This window comes from Bos grunniens, chromosome 17, assembly GCF_055505025.1.
Source record: "Bos grunniens cultivar Pamir isolate PY7600 chromosome 17, Bosgru_T2T1.0, whole genome shotgun sequence".
Lineage (NCBI taxonomy): Eukaryota > Metazoa > Chordata > Mammalia > Artiodactyla > Bovidae > Bos > Bos grunniens.
The window spans coordinates 57352742-57367123 of record NC_141181.1 but is presented as its reverse complement, the minus strand read 5'-3'; the positions used below and the strand labels follow the sequence as shown (position 1 = coordinate 57367123).

The 14382-nt window shown below is 34.6% G+C and overlaps 1 protein-coding gene across 50 annotated transcripts in view; it reads right to left on the bottom strand.

Annotated features, from left to right (window-relative positions):
• TAOK3 (TAO kinase 3) overlaps positions 1 to 14382 on the bottom strand; it is a 187629-nt gene that overhangs the window by 72325 nt on the left and 100922 nt on the right. For all 50 annotated transcript variants that reach the window (XM_086347918.1, XM_086347952.1, XM_086347953.1 and 47 more), the window contains 4 exons: positions 12910 to 13127; positions 4100 to 4171; positions 3402 to 3503; positions 202 to 247 (listed from right to left, as the gene is read on the bottom strand). In XM_086347918.1, coding sequence (XP_086204044.1) covers positions 202 to 247; positions 3402 to 3503; positions 4100 to 4171; positions 12910 to 13029 — 340 coding nt within the window. In that variant the 5' untranslated portion in view covers positions 13030 to 13127. The remainder of the gene's footprint in view (positions 1 to 201; positions 248 to 3401; positions 3504 to 4099; positions 4172 to 12909; positions 13128 to 14382) is intronic.

Below are 14382 nucleotides of genomic sequence, written 5' to 3'. Positions count from 1 at the left end.
GAGAGGGCTGCTAATCATTAATCATTACTCAGATATTATCAGTGACAGTGCAGAGATGGAGTCTGCATGGCTTATCCACGTAACCCTTAAGTCTAAGTGGCATTAGCCATTTAGTTTGCCCAAGGGGTGCTTTAGTATAGGAGCAGATAACATTCTGGTCAAGGTAAAAAGGAAAGAAGGGGAAAGTGCTTTTATCCTTACCTTCTAACAAATCAGAGGCTGAGCCTAAGCAATATTCCATCACCAACTGTAACAGATTGAAATAATAACCAGAAAAATTATTCTTATTAACCTAAGAATAAGAAATTGCTAATACCAATCAACTAACCAAGAATTAAGAATACTAAGAGAATAAATACTCTGATATACCTGAACCTAGATTAAATCTTGGTCATCTGGCACTAGTAATTGATTTTTATAACTTTTATCATCTGCTTTTGCTATTTTCTATTTGAAATTGGAATTGGTCTAAGACAATATGGGGATTGTACTCAAGGACTTAAGGTGGTTAGGTTACAGTATAACTTTAAATTTTGTAACTTAAAAAAAAGTGGTAACCAAATAGTGACCCAGTAAAATCTACACTAGGAATTACTAAGTAGAATAAGTCAAAAGCTATAAATTCTCTACTTTCACATTTTAAAAAATTCTAAACAAGAAAATACTAGAACCTCAATCTAAAAATGTAGGCTTCTATGCGTCATTACATTAGCTTGAATTCCCAAGAGAGATGGGATGTTCAATGTATGTCTTAAAATATTTCTAGAATATTATTAAAATTAAAATAATATATTGTTTTGGGATTTGCAACTTTGGAAGACTTTTGAAAAGCAAAAATGAGAAAACTCTTTACTCTCATCTTAGATTATTTTATGCATCCCAGACTACTGCTGATTTGTAGCCAAGGTCAGAAGTGGAGTGTTCAATGACCAATCTACACACACATACACAAGCATGCACACTCCTACAAATTATTATTTCTTAAAAACATAATATGTTTATTATGAAATACAAATTTCCTATAATCACATAGACACAACTACTAATAACATATTAATTCCTTTCATTTAAAAAAGTATATGTGAAAACACTTGTGTATTATTTACCCTGCATCACTGGAGTATTTTAGAAGGATATGAGATATAATATTATATATTATATTACAATTATATGTCATAATATAATAAATAATTGTACATAATATAACAATATGATATATATCTCATATTCTTAATTATTCTAGTAGCAAGGCACACAATACATATTATATATCATACATATATTATATATAATAATATACATATAAATTTATATTATTAAATTTATTATATATTTATAGGTGTAATTAAATATATATTATATGAAAAAGATTGTATTTCTAGAATACTCTAAAAAGTATGAGAAATTTAGAAGCTTAAAGTTTAGAAACTTTATTATAGCTTTCTGCTTTATATTAAAAGTAAGGAGATTCAGAAATATTAATTTTATTTCTTATTGTGAAATGAAACAGTCCACATAAGTGAATATTATAATGAACATTAGCCTTTTATGGGCTTCCCTGGTGGCTCAGCTGGGAAAGAATCTGCCTGCAATGCAGGAGACCTAGGTTCAATCCCTGGGTTGGGAAGATTCCCTGGTGAAGGGAATGGCTGCCCACTCCAGTGTTCTGGCCTGGAGAATTCCATGGACAGTGTAGTCCATGGGGTCACAAAGAGTTGGACATGACTGAGTGATTTTCACTTTCAACCTTTTATGTGTACTATTTTTCTTTTTTATTCTGCATTATTAAGGTATAATTGACAAACACTATTGTCTTCTTAGTTTTGATGGAAACATTTCTCATCTGTATTACTTACTTTTCTAAGTTATTTTTAATTAAAAAAATTTTTTAAATTTTTTATTTTTTCGGTGGAGTTGTACAGCTTGCGAGATCTTCATTCCCAAACCAGGGATGGAACCTAGGCCCTCTGCAGTGAAAGCATGGAATTCTAACCACTGTATCACCAGGGAATTCCCTCAGCTTTCTTAAATTGTGTAAACTAATATGCGCATGTAACTTCCATAAACTGAGTATAAGGAAAATGAACATAGAATTTTAAAAATGAATGGAGTAAATGTTTATAGTTATGCTTCTATTTTTTAAATTACATGTTAACTCTGTATTTCTGTCCCAAATATTCTTTTTGCAATTACTACAGAGCACAAGGGCACCTGAGCATGGCTAGATGTTTGACCCTGACATTTAACAGCTCTGGTTGTTCTGCTTTTAAATTATTAGGTCTGCTCTCTAAATTCCCTAACTTCTTCCTTAAGATCAAATTAGTTGTGCCTATTTGTATGCATGTCTCTGGCAGCTTAGTTCTATGAGGTTCCTTCTAATTAGCCTAACAAATTCTTATAGACAGAGACTAAGTAACCAAACTTATTAGCACTCTATGTAATCAAAGAGTAAATAGGCTTCAAATAAGAGCTCAGAGAATTTTCTGAAGTTCTGAAACATATGAGATTTAGCACTTGATTTTGTAACATTTACTCTGCCTGCTCAAAATCCCTTTCTTGACTCCTTTAAGATAGCTGAGATTGCCAGAGAACGGATTTCCACATAATGAGATACTCCTCTTAATTTCTTCTACTCAGGACAGACGCAGTGGCTCTACATATCTTAAGAACTGCTTGAGCAGAAAGGTTTTATGTTTAACCTTTGCTAGTCTATCTGAGAACAAAAATTCCATTCCCTAGCTGGAGATCATGTATAGGAAAGCACTTGTACAGTGGTGAGTATTCAGTAAATGATACTGATATTGAATACTTTAAACTGGAATGTGCAATCCCATAAAATACAAAGTATAGCATTTTCTGGTTCTATACAATGTCTAATGTGTCAGATTAAAATCAGAAGCAAAATCATGTAAAAATAAAAACATACCAAGAAGACAGAGTGGAACAAAAGATTGTTTCATTTAATCATAACCTAGCAAAAAAAATCCAGCAAAAAACCTTAGACAGTGATAGTAATATCAAGCACAATTCCGAATTTGTGGGGAACTGGAGTAGGGGATGAGAAATGACAAAGATAAAAACTGTAGGATGAGAATAAAAGGCCTTTCTCCTTACTTTTGCAAATAAATCATTATAAAATGATGTTATTAACTTTCCACTATCTTTTCATTGAATGTTTAACAATAAATTTCCTATAGACTCTTAGATGTCATATTTAAACTTAAGAATGTATACCATATGACACACACTGGAGTAACAAATATTAAATACTGAAAACGAAAATCAAATGGGACAGAAATGGGCTGATAATTTTATAAACCAAAGACGTAATAGAAAAAAAAGGAAAACACAAAAAATTTTATAGGAAAAGATTAAAAGATAATAGAGGTCCTTTGACTTACCCAAGCAGTGTGCTCTTTCAAGTAACAACCTTTGTATTCAATGGTATTAGGATGTCTCAATTGTTGTAAAAATTTGACTTCCTTAAGAATATCTTGCCATTTCTATTGAAATCAAAAAGAAATATCATGATTTTTTAACAGAAGACAGTGTTTTATTTTCAAGTATACATACATAACATTCTTTTCATTATTTTAAGTGGATAAAGAAAATGCTTAATACATGAAGAAGCTATTTAAACTTGTGTTACTTCTTGTTTTAGTACATGTAAATTAAATCAATCACCAAATATATTATAACAAATCCATTATACTAATCCTGCGGCTTCACAAGTGGTGCTAGTGGTAAAGGACCTGCCTGCCACTGCAGGAGATGTAAGAGACGTGGTTTGATCCCTGGGTCGGGAAGATCCCCCGGAGAAGGAAATGGCAACCCGCTTCAGCGTTCTTGCCTGGAGAATCCCATGTACAGAGGAGCCTGGAGGACTACAGTCCGTGGGGTCGCAAAGAGACATGACTAAAGTGACTGAGCATACTAAATTCATATTTTATTCCACAAAAGAGTTGACTGAGGTAGAATATTAGTAAATGTTTATTAAATTATACATAAGGGGAAAAAATGCTCAGGAAACTTTGTTTCTACTGTCACTTTCATACTAACTTGCATATGTCAGTTTAGTGACACAATGTCTTTAACATACCTCATGTGCCTGCTTCCCACTATAGGACATTTTCTTAATTGCCACCACCTCATTGGTGTGAGCATTTGTGGCCTGTGTTAAGAGAATAGAGAAAAAAAGTTAAAAAGAATGAACGGTGTTTCAGCCAGTTTAATTTAAATATTTGACTTGACTTTTATAACATTTCACATTCATTCTCACAGCTTAAAGATGTTGCAACTTTTGACAGCCTAGACAGACCTTTCCAGCCCACTTTAAGGCACAACTTCTCTTTATCCCCTTCTGAATACATGCAAAGGCTATAATGTAAAAATGGATTGTTGTTGTTCAGTTGCTAAGTCATGTTTCATTCTTTGTGACCCCATAAACTGCAGCATGCCAGGTTTCGCTGTCCTTCACTGTCTTCTGGAGTTTGCTCAAACTCATGTGTTGAGTTTGACTCAGTGGTTGAATCAGTGATGCCATCCAACCATCTCATCCTCTGTCGTCCCCTTCTCCTCGTACCCTCAATCTTTCCTAGCATCAGGGTCTTTTCCAAAGAGTCGGCTCTTTGTATCAGGTGGCCAAAGTACTAGAGCATCAGCAACAGTCCTCCTTCCAATGAATACTCAGGGTTGATTTTGGTTTAACAAAACATATCCAGTCAAAAAAAGTCGTATTTCTAAAATATCCTTACAGGCTTCACCATGTAGAACGTCTACCACTGGAGAAACAGTTAATTAAATATGGTAGAGTCATGTAATGAAATAAACATTAAAAGAATGAGGTGATCAGGACTACCCCGGCAGTGGTTAAGACTCCACGCTCTCACTGCAGGGATCATGGGTTCGACCCTGGTCGGGGACCTAAGATGCTGCAGGCAGGGCTGTACAGCCAAAAAAAGAAATGTTAAAAAAAAAAATGAGGTAATCAATATGTATATGTGATAACAGTAAAAACTAAGATGATCACTGGGCTCTGCATCAGTGTTATACCCTTGATGTTCAATATGATCTTATTTTTGCAAAACTGTAATAATGAGTATATTTGTAGAATAAATTATAAAAGAATTTATACTGAGATACTTATCAGTGATAATCTTGGGATTATTTAATATATTATTATTATAATTATTATTAATAATTATATTATTATGGTTCTTCTTATTATCTAATAGAACTTTCTGTGATGATGGAAATGTTCTATATCTACATCTACATAGTAGATGTATATAGTATATAGTAGGATGTCAAATGTGGCTCTTGTGACTGAGGAAGTGGATTTTTAATTTTAATTAACTTAAAATTTAAATAGTGGTTAAAGTATTAAACAGTGAAGCAAAGGATAACATTAAACTTAAGAGGGGCTTTGACTTTCAAAGATACTTATACTTTATAATAAGAAGGTATTATATAAATATATATACATATTTAAGTGTACATGTGTATATTCATTTATAAACGTTGCCTTGTCTCATAATTATCTGTATGTATCTTCTCCATGGGGCTTTCCTGGTGGCTCAGTCGCAAAGAATCTGCCTGTCAATGCAAGAGACGCAGGTTCGATCCCTGGGTCGGGAAGATCCCCTAAAGAAGGAAATGGAAACCCACTCCAGTATTCTTGCCTGGGAAAAATCATGGACAGTGAGAAATCCATGGAAATCCATGAAATCCATGGAAATCTCATGGAGCCTGGCAGGCTACAGACCACAGAGTTGCAAAATGAGTCAGACATGACTGAGTGACTAAAAACAACAATCTTCTCCAAACTGAAAACATAACAGTTCATTGAAAGCACGCATGACAACCAGAAATACCTCAGGTAATAATCTTTCCCTCCAAATTCACTTAAGAAATTAAAAACTAAGTAATTTTCTAAAAATTTTCAGAAAAATATAAACACAAGACATTAAAGATTATCTAATCTTAGCCTTCTTTATTAACAGGGTTCCATATCAATGTCATATCCTTGATGTTAAGTAAGCTGTTTTAGTTCTGTGATATTATTATTGTGGACTAATAAAGCTATAGCAGTGTTTCTGAAGTAAAAGATTGGAATTCACTCTCTGGTAAAACAAGGTCACCGATTTTAGAGAAAAATCCCTAATCAGTTTCTTATGTACAATTAGAAAAGCTCCTCAGATACAGCAATGGTTTCTTTCTAATTAAAAAAAATAATTTCAACAATAAATAATAATGGTATACAAAGAATTTAACCACAGAGTCTTATTCCAAAATGCAGAGAAAATAGAAACTTACTAAATTTTTTTTGTACAAGCACTCAGGTAAAAGTATCCTATTATAAAAACAAGGTCTCCACTAGTTACAGTTTTTAATTGGCAGGACTGTGTAAAGGCATTTTTTAGTATTTTATTCATTTAGAAGGTACAGATTGACTTTTGTTAAAAGCAAAAACCTCTCACATTTTGCTGGTTTTTAAAATGCAATATTAAGACTATGCTTGTGTAACAACAAAGAAAAGTTGGTGTAAATTCAGTAATACAGGTAGAGGGACTGTATCTGTAAAGCAGGTATTTGGGGTATGAATCTATGTACTATGCAGCTTAAGGAGTCTGGGAAAGGCTTAGAAAATGCTAAAACAATGCTGAATTTTAACTTATAGTAGGGGTTTATAACAAACAAATCCTTACACTTTATAGAAAGGAAAAAAAAGGTCCACACAAATGTAATCCAATAGTATTATATAATTGCAATATTATTAAGGTTATTTATTATCAACACTTATTTGGAACAAGAGAAACGAAAAAAGAGTCACCTTACAATAAAAATGTATTTCTTCACATTTACAGAGTTACCATCACTTACAACTTGATATGTATACTTGTTTACAGAACCTATTGGCTAGGCAAAGACTTGAAATTTGAAAAACATTTCCATTTATCTATAGATGGGAAATTTTTAATGCATTTTACACTAGTTAAAATTCAGAACTGAAACTTAAAAAAAAAAAAACAGAAATCAGTGTTTTAGTACAGAGAAAGGAAACTATCAATGGGATTTCAGCTTTCCAATGCATCATACTGCTTTATGAATCATTCAGTTCAGTCTCTCAGTTGTGTCTGACTCTCCGCAACCCCATGAACCCCAGCATGCCAGGCCTCTCTGTCCATCACTAACTCCCGGAGTCCACCCAAACCCATGTCCATTGTGTCGGTCATGCCATCCAACCATCTCATCCTCTGTCGGCCCCTTCTCTTCCTGCCCTCAATCTTTCCCAGTGTCAGGGTCTTTTCAAATGAGTCAGCCCTTTGCATCAGGTAGCCAAAATATTGGAGTTTCAGCTTCAATATCAGTTCTTCCAATGAATACCCAGGACTGATCTCCTTTAGGATGGACTGGTTGGATCTCCTTGCAGTCCAAGGGACTCTCAAGAGTCTTCTCCAACATCACAGTTCAAAAGCATCAATTCTTCGGCACTCAGCTTTCTTTATAGTCCAACTCTCACATCCATACACAACCACTAGAAAAACCATAGCCTTGACTAGACGGACCTTTTTGACAAAGTAATGTCTCTGCTTTTTAATATGCTGTCTAGATTGGTCATCACTTTCCTTCCAAGAAGTAAGCGTCTTTTAATGTCATGGCTGCAATAACCATCTGCAGTGATTTCGGAGCCCAAAAAAATAAAGTCTGACACTGTTTCCCCATCTGTTTGCCATGAAGTGATGGGACCAGATGCCATGATCTTCGTTTTCTGAATGTTGAGCTTTAAGCCAACTTTTTCACTTTCCTCTTTCACTTTCATCAAGAGGCTTTTTAGTTCCTCTTCACTTTCTGCCATAAGGGTGGTGTCATCTGCATATCTGAGGTTATTGATGTTTCTCCTGGCAATCTTGATTCCAGCTTGTGCTTCATCCAGCCCAGCGTTTCTCATAATGTAGTCTGCATATAAGTTAAATAAGCAGGGTGACAATATACAGCCTTGACGTACTCCTTTTCCTATTTGGAACCAGTCTGTTTGTTGTTCCATGTCCAGTTCTAACTGTTGCTTCCTGACCTGCATACAGGTTTCTCAAGAGGCAGGTCAGGTGGTCTGGTATTCCCATCTCTTTCAGAATTTTCCACAGTTTATTGTGATCCACACAAAGCCTTTGGTATAGTCAATAAAGCAGAAACAGATATTTTTCTGGAACTCTCTTGCTTTTTCGATGATCCAGTGGATGTTGGCAATTTGATCTTTGGTTCCTCTGCCTTTTGTAAAACCATCTTGAACATCTGGAAGTTCACGGTTCATGTATTGCTGAAGCCTGGCTTGGAGAATTTTGAGCATTACTTTACTAGCGTGTGAGATGAGTGCAATTGTGCGGTAGTTTGAGCATTCTTTGGCATTGCCTTTCTTTGGGACTGGAATGAAAACTGACCTTTTCCAGTCCTGGGGCCACTGTTGAGTTTTCCAAATTTGCTGACACACTGAGTGTAGCACTTTCACAGCATCATCTTTCAGGATTTGAAATAGCTCAACTGGAACTCCATCACTTCCACTAGCTTTGTTCGTAGTGATGCTTCCTAAGGCCCACCTGACTTCACATTCCAGGATGTCCGGTTCTAGGAGAGTGTGAGTGATCACAGCTTCATGATTATCTGGGTCGTGAAGATCTTTTTTGTACAGTTCTTCTGTGTATTCTTGCCACCTCTTCTTAATATATTCTGCTTCTGTCAGGTCCATACCATTTCTGTCCTTTGTTGAGCCCATCTTTGCATGAAATATGAATGATTACAACTTCTAAACATTTCAAGTTTTATTCTTGAAACTTATGTTCATTATTATTTCCAATTGTCTCAATGGTCTCAGTAATGTTAAACAAGATCACTGATTCAAAATATATTTATTGTGAACTTACTACATATGTGCTTCTAATATTTTCATAACCATTTCCAGCTACATTTAGACTATTGTCAACTCTTTGCTAGTTTATGGAGAAATATAAGAATTAAAACATAAGCGTTTCCTTTTGCCCTAGTTATTAAGCCTCAACTAAAACTAAAAGGCATTTATACCCAGAAAAACAAAACTAAATGATCTGCTTTAGGTAGATTATGGATGATATACTGAATTCAACAAGGCAACACTAGAACCCTAGAAACTTTATAACTGTCTTTAGTGAATACACTGTCTTTAAGTGAATACAAAAATGAACACATTCTGCCCTTATTTTCCTTTAATACAGAGTTTTTCATTATTTCATTTTTACTGCTACTAAATTCTAAATTACTTATGTAAATCCAAATACACAGAGATATTTCATCAATAGTTTCAATTTTCTCTGAAAATAATATATATTCTTAACTGATTGATTCTATAAGAGCAGTGCCAGCATACAATTCACTTTTAACATATTCCCTGGCATCATTCTGCATAAAAGTTATAAACTATAAAAAACCTAACAGAATTATAGTGCTGAAGTGTAAAAATTTTGAAAATGTTGGTTGCTAGACTCTGGTCTTTACAGCTTGCTAATATGACTCTGCCACAAGAAAAGTACTAATAAGCAGTGGCAAATTCTCTGAGTTCTTCATAATTCAAGTATTTATTAGGTGTTTAAAATTTGGCAGGTATTGGGCTAAATGTTAGGGATAGAATTGTGAGTAAGTATGCCAAGTACCTCTCTCTCTTCTAGTAGCATAGACAGCAACAAAAATAAAATCATAATTAGTATAGATCCTATGATGGATGATTAAAAGAAAACGTTTATGTATTAACTAGAGCAATGAGAATAAGAGGGAATATAGAGCAAACCAGTGAATCCTAAAGGAAATCAACTCTGAATATTCATTGGAGGACTGACGCTGAAGCTGAAGCTCCAATACTTTGGCCACCTGATGGAAAGACCCAACTAACTGGAAAAGACCTTGATGCTGGGAAAGACAGAAGGCAAGAAGAGAAGGGGGTGGCAGAGGATGAGACAGTTAGATAGCATCACTGACTCAATGAACATGAATTTGAGCAAACTCCTGGAGATAGTGGAGGAGAGAGGAGTCTGTCATGCCGCAGCCCATGGGGTCACAAAAGAGTTGGACACGACTTAGTGACTGAAGAACAACAATAGTTCAGGTATAGAGGGATCACCTCATAAAGGACCTTAGAGGCTGAATGCAGTAAGGAATTTGAACTTAACCTAAGGACAGAGGAGGAGATCCCCTGAAGACTTTATAGAGAAAAGGTGATGTGATCATATTAACATGTTTCTGCTCCCCAACAACCCTCAAGCTCTCTGTGGTGTTGCCGAAAGACTGGAGAGAGACCAGAATGGATGTACAAATATCAGTTTGGAGGTTACAGCAGTTGTAAGAGATGATAGTCTTCTCGGTTATAATGGTATGAGTGACAAGAGGAAGAATCTATTAATAGGGAGGAGCAACATGGACTGGCACAGGAGAAAATCCATTTTATGCCTATGAGACCACTGTAGATAAAAGGTTAAAGCTTTTTAAAGTTTTATAGTAAAGTATCAGTTAATTTCCCTTTAATCTGTTTTTTTTTTTTTTTAATGTGCCTTATGGGTTCATATGGGGCTGCACTATATACTTTTGTATACAGGCAATATATAGTTAATGATTACATTTCAGTATCAAAGCCATCCAGGTATCTTTGTGATTTCTCTAGTCTATCATTATCAACAAATAACAATTTTTTTCAATACATCATGTTACTCAGAACATCTAGCAATTTAAAACTCAAGAATTGCTTATTTCTGGATTTTTCCATTTAGTATTTTTGGACTGAGGGTGACCACTGATAACTGAAACTGTGGATAAGAGGAACTAGTGTACTCTAGCTAATCAGACAGGACTTAGTCCAAAAAGTACTGGGTTTTCTATAGCAAAGTAGGTCTCATTTAACTCCTAACACAAACAGCCTGTTAGTAAGTTTCAAAGCATTCTTGGTTTATTGTATTTATTCTAAAAGAGAACTTTGAGAAGGGTCTGGCTGCTTTTTAAATCTGAAGAGTCAAACAGAGATTGGAACCACTCTCTTTCTTTAACCAAGGGAGATTCTGAGATAATGAATTAGTCATAAAGTAATAGAAGGACAGTAAGAAAGATGACTGGCTGAAGAAAGTATCTCTAAGCAAAACAAACAGGTCACAACCAAATGTATACAGAATACTTCCGTGTTAAAAAGTTCAAAATGAGGCAAAACCAAATTACATTATTAGGGGGTGGAGAAGTAAGTGGGTTATATATAAAGACAAGGAAGTCATTGTAACAAAATTCAGCATAGTGTATTCTTCTAACCAAAAAGGGGCTTTTGGGTGTTGGCAATATTTTATTTCTCAGCATGGCTGGTGGTTACAAAGGGATTTACCTTTTAATTATTCTTTAAATTATATATTAAAATATATGTGTGTATGTATCATGTACACTCTGTATATATGATATAATTGTAATTTTAAGAATCCTTTTTAAAAATGGTGTCTCAGTGAATGAGAAAGATAGGACTTTGATTGGCCTGTAAATACTACTCTAACCTCAAAGATTAACATGAGTGTATTAACTAGAAAATTAGCACTCTCTTCAGCCCTGGAAGGTAGTACTTAATGATAAAATGTACTTGAGTGGGAGCCAAGTATTAGATGAGGGAAGAGGAGTAGTGGTAGTGCTGAGTATAGACATGAAGGAATGAGAGAGCACTCAGAGAAAACTCGGGCTTAAGATTTGGCTAGAAACAAAAGGATGAGCTCAAGATGCAATTAATATAATCGTGTTTGGAAGGACAACTAAAGATAAGCCCTATCTAGATGGAAGGACATAAAGGACCACTTAAAAAAAAGTCAAATACTATTTAAGAAAAAAAAATGTGATAACAGGTTTGGAAGAGAAATAGGTAGTAAAGTCATACTTAAATATTACTTGCTTTAATGAACTAGTACTCTTAAGGAAGTATGTGTTAATTTGATGATGCAAACTTCTACAGTTATTGAAATAAAGTAGTACATGTTTTATGAAATGAACTTTAGGTGAAGGAGGTATGTTAACACTTAGCTGATCATTTCTCACTCTTCTCATCAGAAGCTAAAGTCTTGGAATTCAAATTGACTCTATGGAGCTAGGCCAAGTATCCCTTAACCTAAGATACTGGGTTAACATGATTGCTACTAAAAATCTGTCAGTCCATCTAAGTGGTTACCCATTTGGCCATCCACCCATCTATCCATCATTTACTGATGTCATTTACATCCTACTACTCAGACATTATACTAGTTACTGGGGATATAGCAATGAACAAGTAGATATAACTCTTGTCCTCATGGAGCTTATTATTTAGTGAGACATAGAGGAATCAAAAAAATTCACACATAATTATACAATTGTAACTGTGACAAATGCAACAAAGTGGGCTAAGCACAGGGGGCTATGAAACCATAAACGAAGTCTTAATTCAGTGATGCAGGGTTGAACAGAAATGGCTTTCTTGTGGATTTAACACCTGAGCTGATATCTGTAGGAAAAACGAGAGTTAGACAGGAATGTAGAATGTAGAATGTAGACAGGAATGTAGAATGTAGAATTCCTGGTAGGAGGAATAGCATATATAAATGCCCTGAGGCAGAAAAGAACATGGCATGTAAGGAAAATGTACAGGGTTCAAATTCAAGCTTATAATGTTTTGGCCTCACTTTGAGAGCAGAGTCATTTGATATAGATACCACTGACTTGAATAAGGCCTAGAATTCTAGGACTGGCTTTTCTGCAAAGACTATTTGCCTGGACTGTAGACATCATTTAATTTGTAGAATAAACATTAAAAACATGTGCATTTTACAAGTAATAGTTGGAATGTATAGAAATCAAACTTTCGTAATTTGATCCAAACAATTTTTAATCACTTACAAAATAAACTGCTCCAAAACTTCCATGTCCGATTTCATGTAAACCAATAAAAAGTTCTTCAGGATCATCTTTATAGAACAGATCAGCAATCTCTGGGTCTCGTGGCACGCCTTTCCGCATGATGACCAATATGTGCAAGCACTTTGCTTTTGAAATCCCAATCAGGTTTCTCTCTCATTGACAAATATTTGAGGGGGGAGGGTGTAAAATTTCAGTACCTGTAGGAAAATAAGGTTTGACATTACATTATACATTTTGTTTGGTGGCAATTACATATTAAATTCATATTAATTAAATTCATTAATTCATATTAAAAAGCATCTTGGTCTTATAAATTATAATAAAAAGACAGGTAATCCAAAAGAAAAATGGGCAATGGATCTGAGTAGATATTTATCCAAAGACATACAAGTGGCCATTAAGACATAAAAAGATGCTCTACACCATTAGTCATAAGACAAATAAAAATTAAAAACACATGAGACACCATTTTCATACCCACTAGGATGGCTATTATCAAAAAGTCAAATAATAAGTACTGGTAAGGATATGGGAAAATTCAGACCTTCCAAAACTGCTGGTGGAAATGTAAAATGGTACAGTCATCTTGGGAAAAAGATTGGGAGCTCATCAAAAACTTAACATAAGAGTTATCACTTGATCCAGAAATTCTCACTCCTTGGTATATACCAAGGGAAATAAAAACACATGTCCATACAAAAACTTGCATGGATATTGATAGCAGCATTATTCAGCAACAAACCAAAAGTATACTTGGTGAAACAAAATAAGGTTTATCAATACCATGGAATATTATTCAGGGATAAAAAGAGATGCAGTACTGATACACACCACAACACAGATGAAACATTACACTAAGTGAAGGAAGCGAGTCACAAAACACTATGTATTGTATGATTCTATTTATATAATACATCCATCACAAGTAAATTATATTATAGAGACAGGAAGTAGACTTTTGGTTGCCTAGGGCTAGGAGGTGAAAGAGTTGGGTTGATAGCTAAAGGGTACAGGCTTTCTTTTTAGTATAATGAAATGTTCTGAAATTCATTGTGGTGATGATTGTAAAATTGTTTATATACTAAAAACTACTGAAATGTACTCTTTAAATGGGTGAATTATACTGTATCAGAGTTATATCTGAAATGCAAATCAAAACTACAATGAGATATCACCTCACACCAGTCTAAAGGGCTATCATCAAAAAATTCACAAACAATAAATGCTGGAGAGGGTGGAAATGTCAATTGGTACAGCCATTATAGAGAACTATGCAGGCTCCTTAAAAAACTAAAAAAAGAACTACCAGATGACCCTGCAATCCCACAGGGGATATAACCAGAGAAAAACATGGCCCAAAAGGATATATGCACCTCAGCGTTCACTGGAGCACTGTTTACAACAGCCAAGATAGGGAAGTAACTTAAATGTGCAGAGAGAGAGGAATGGAAG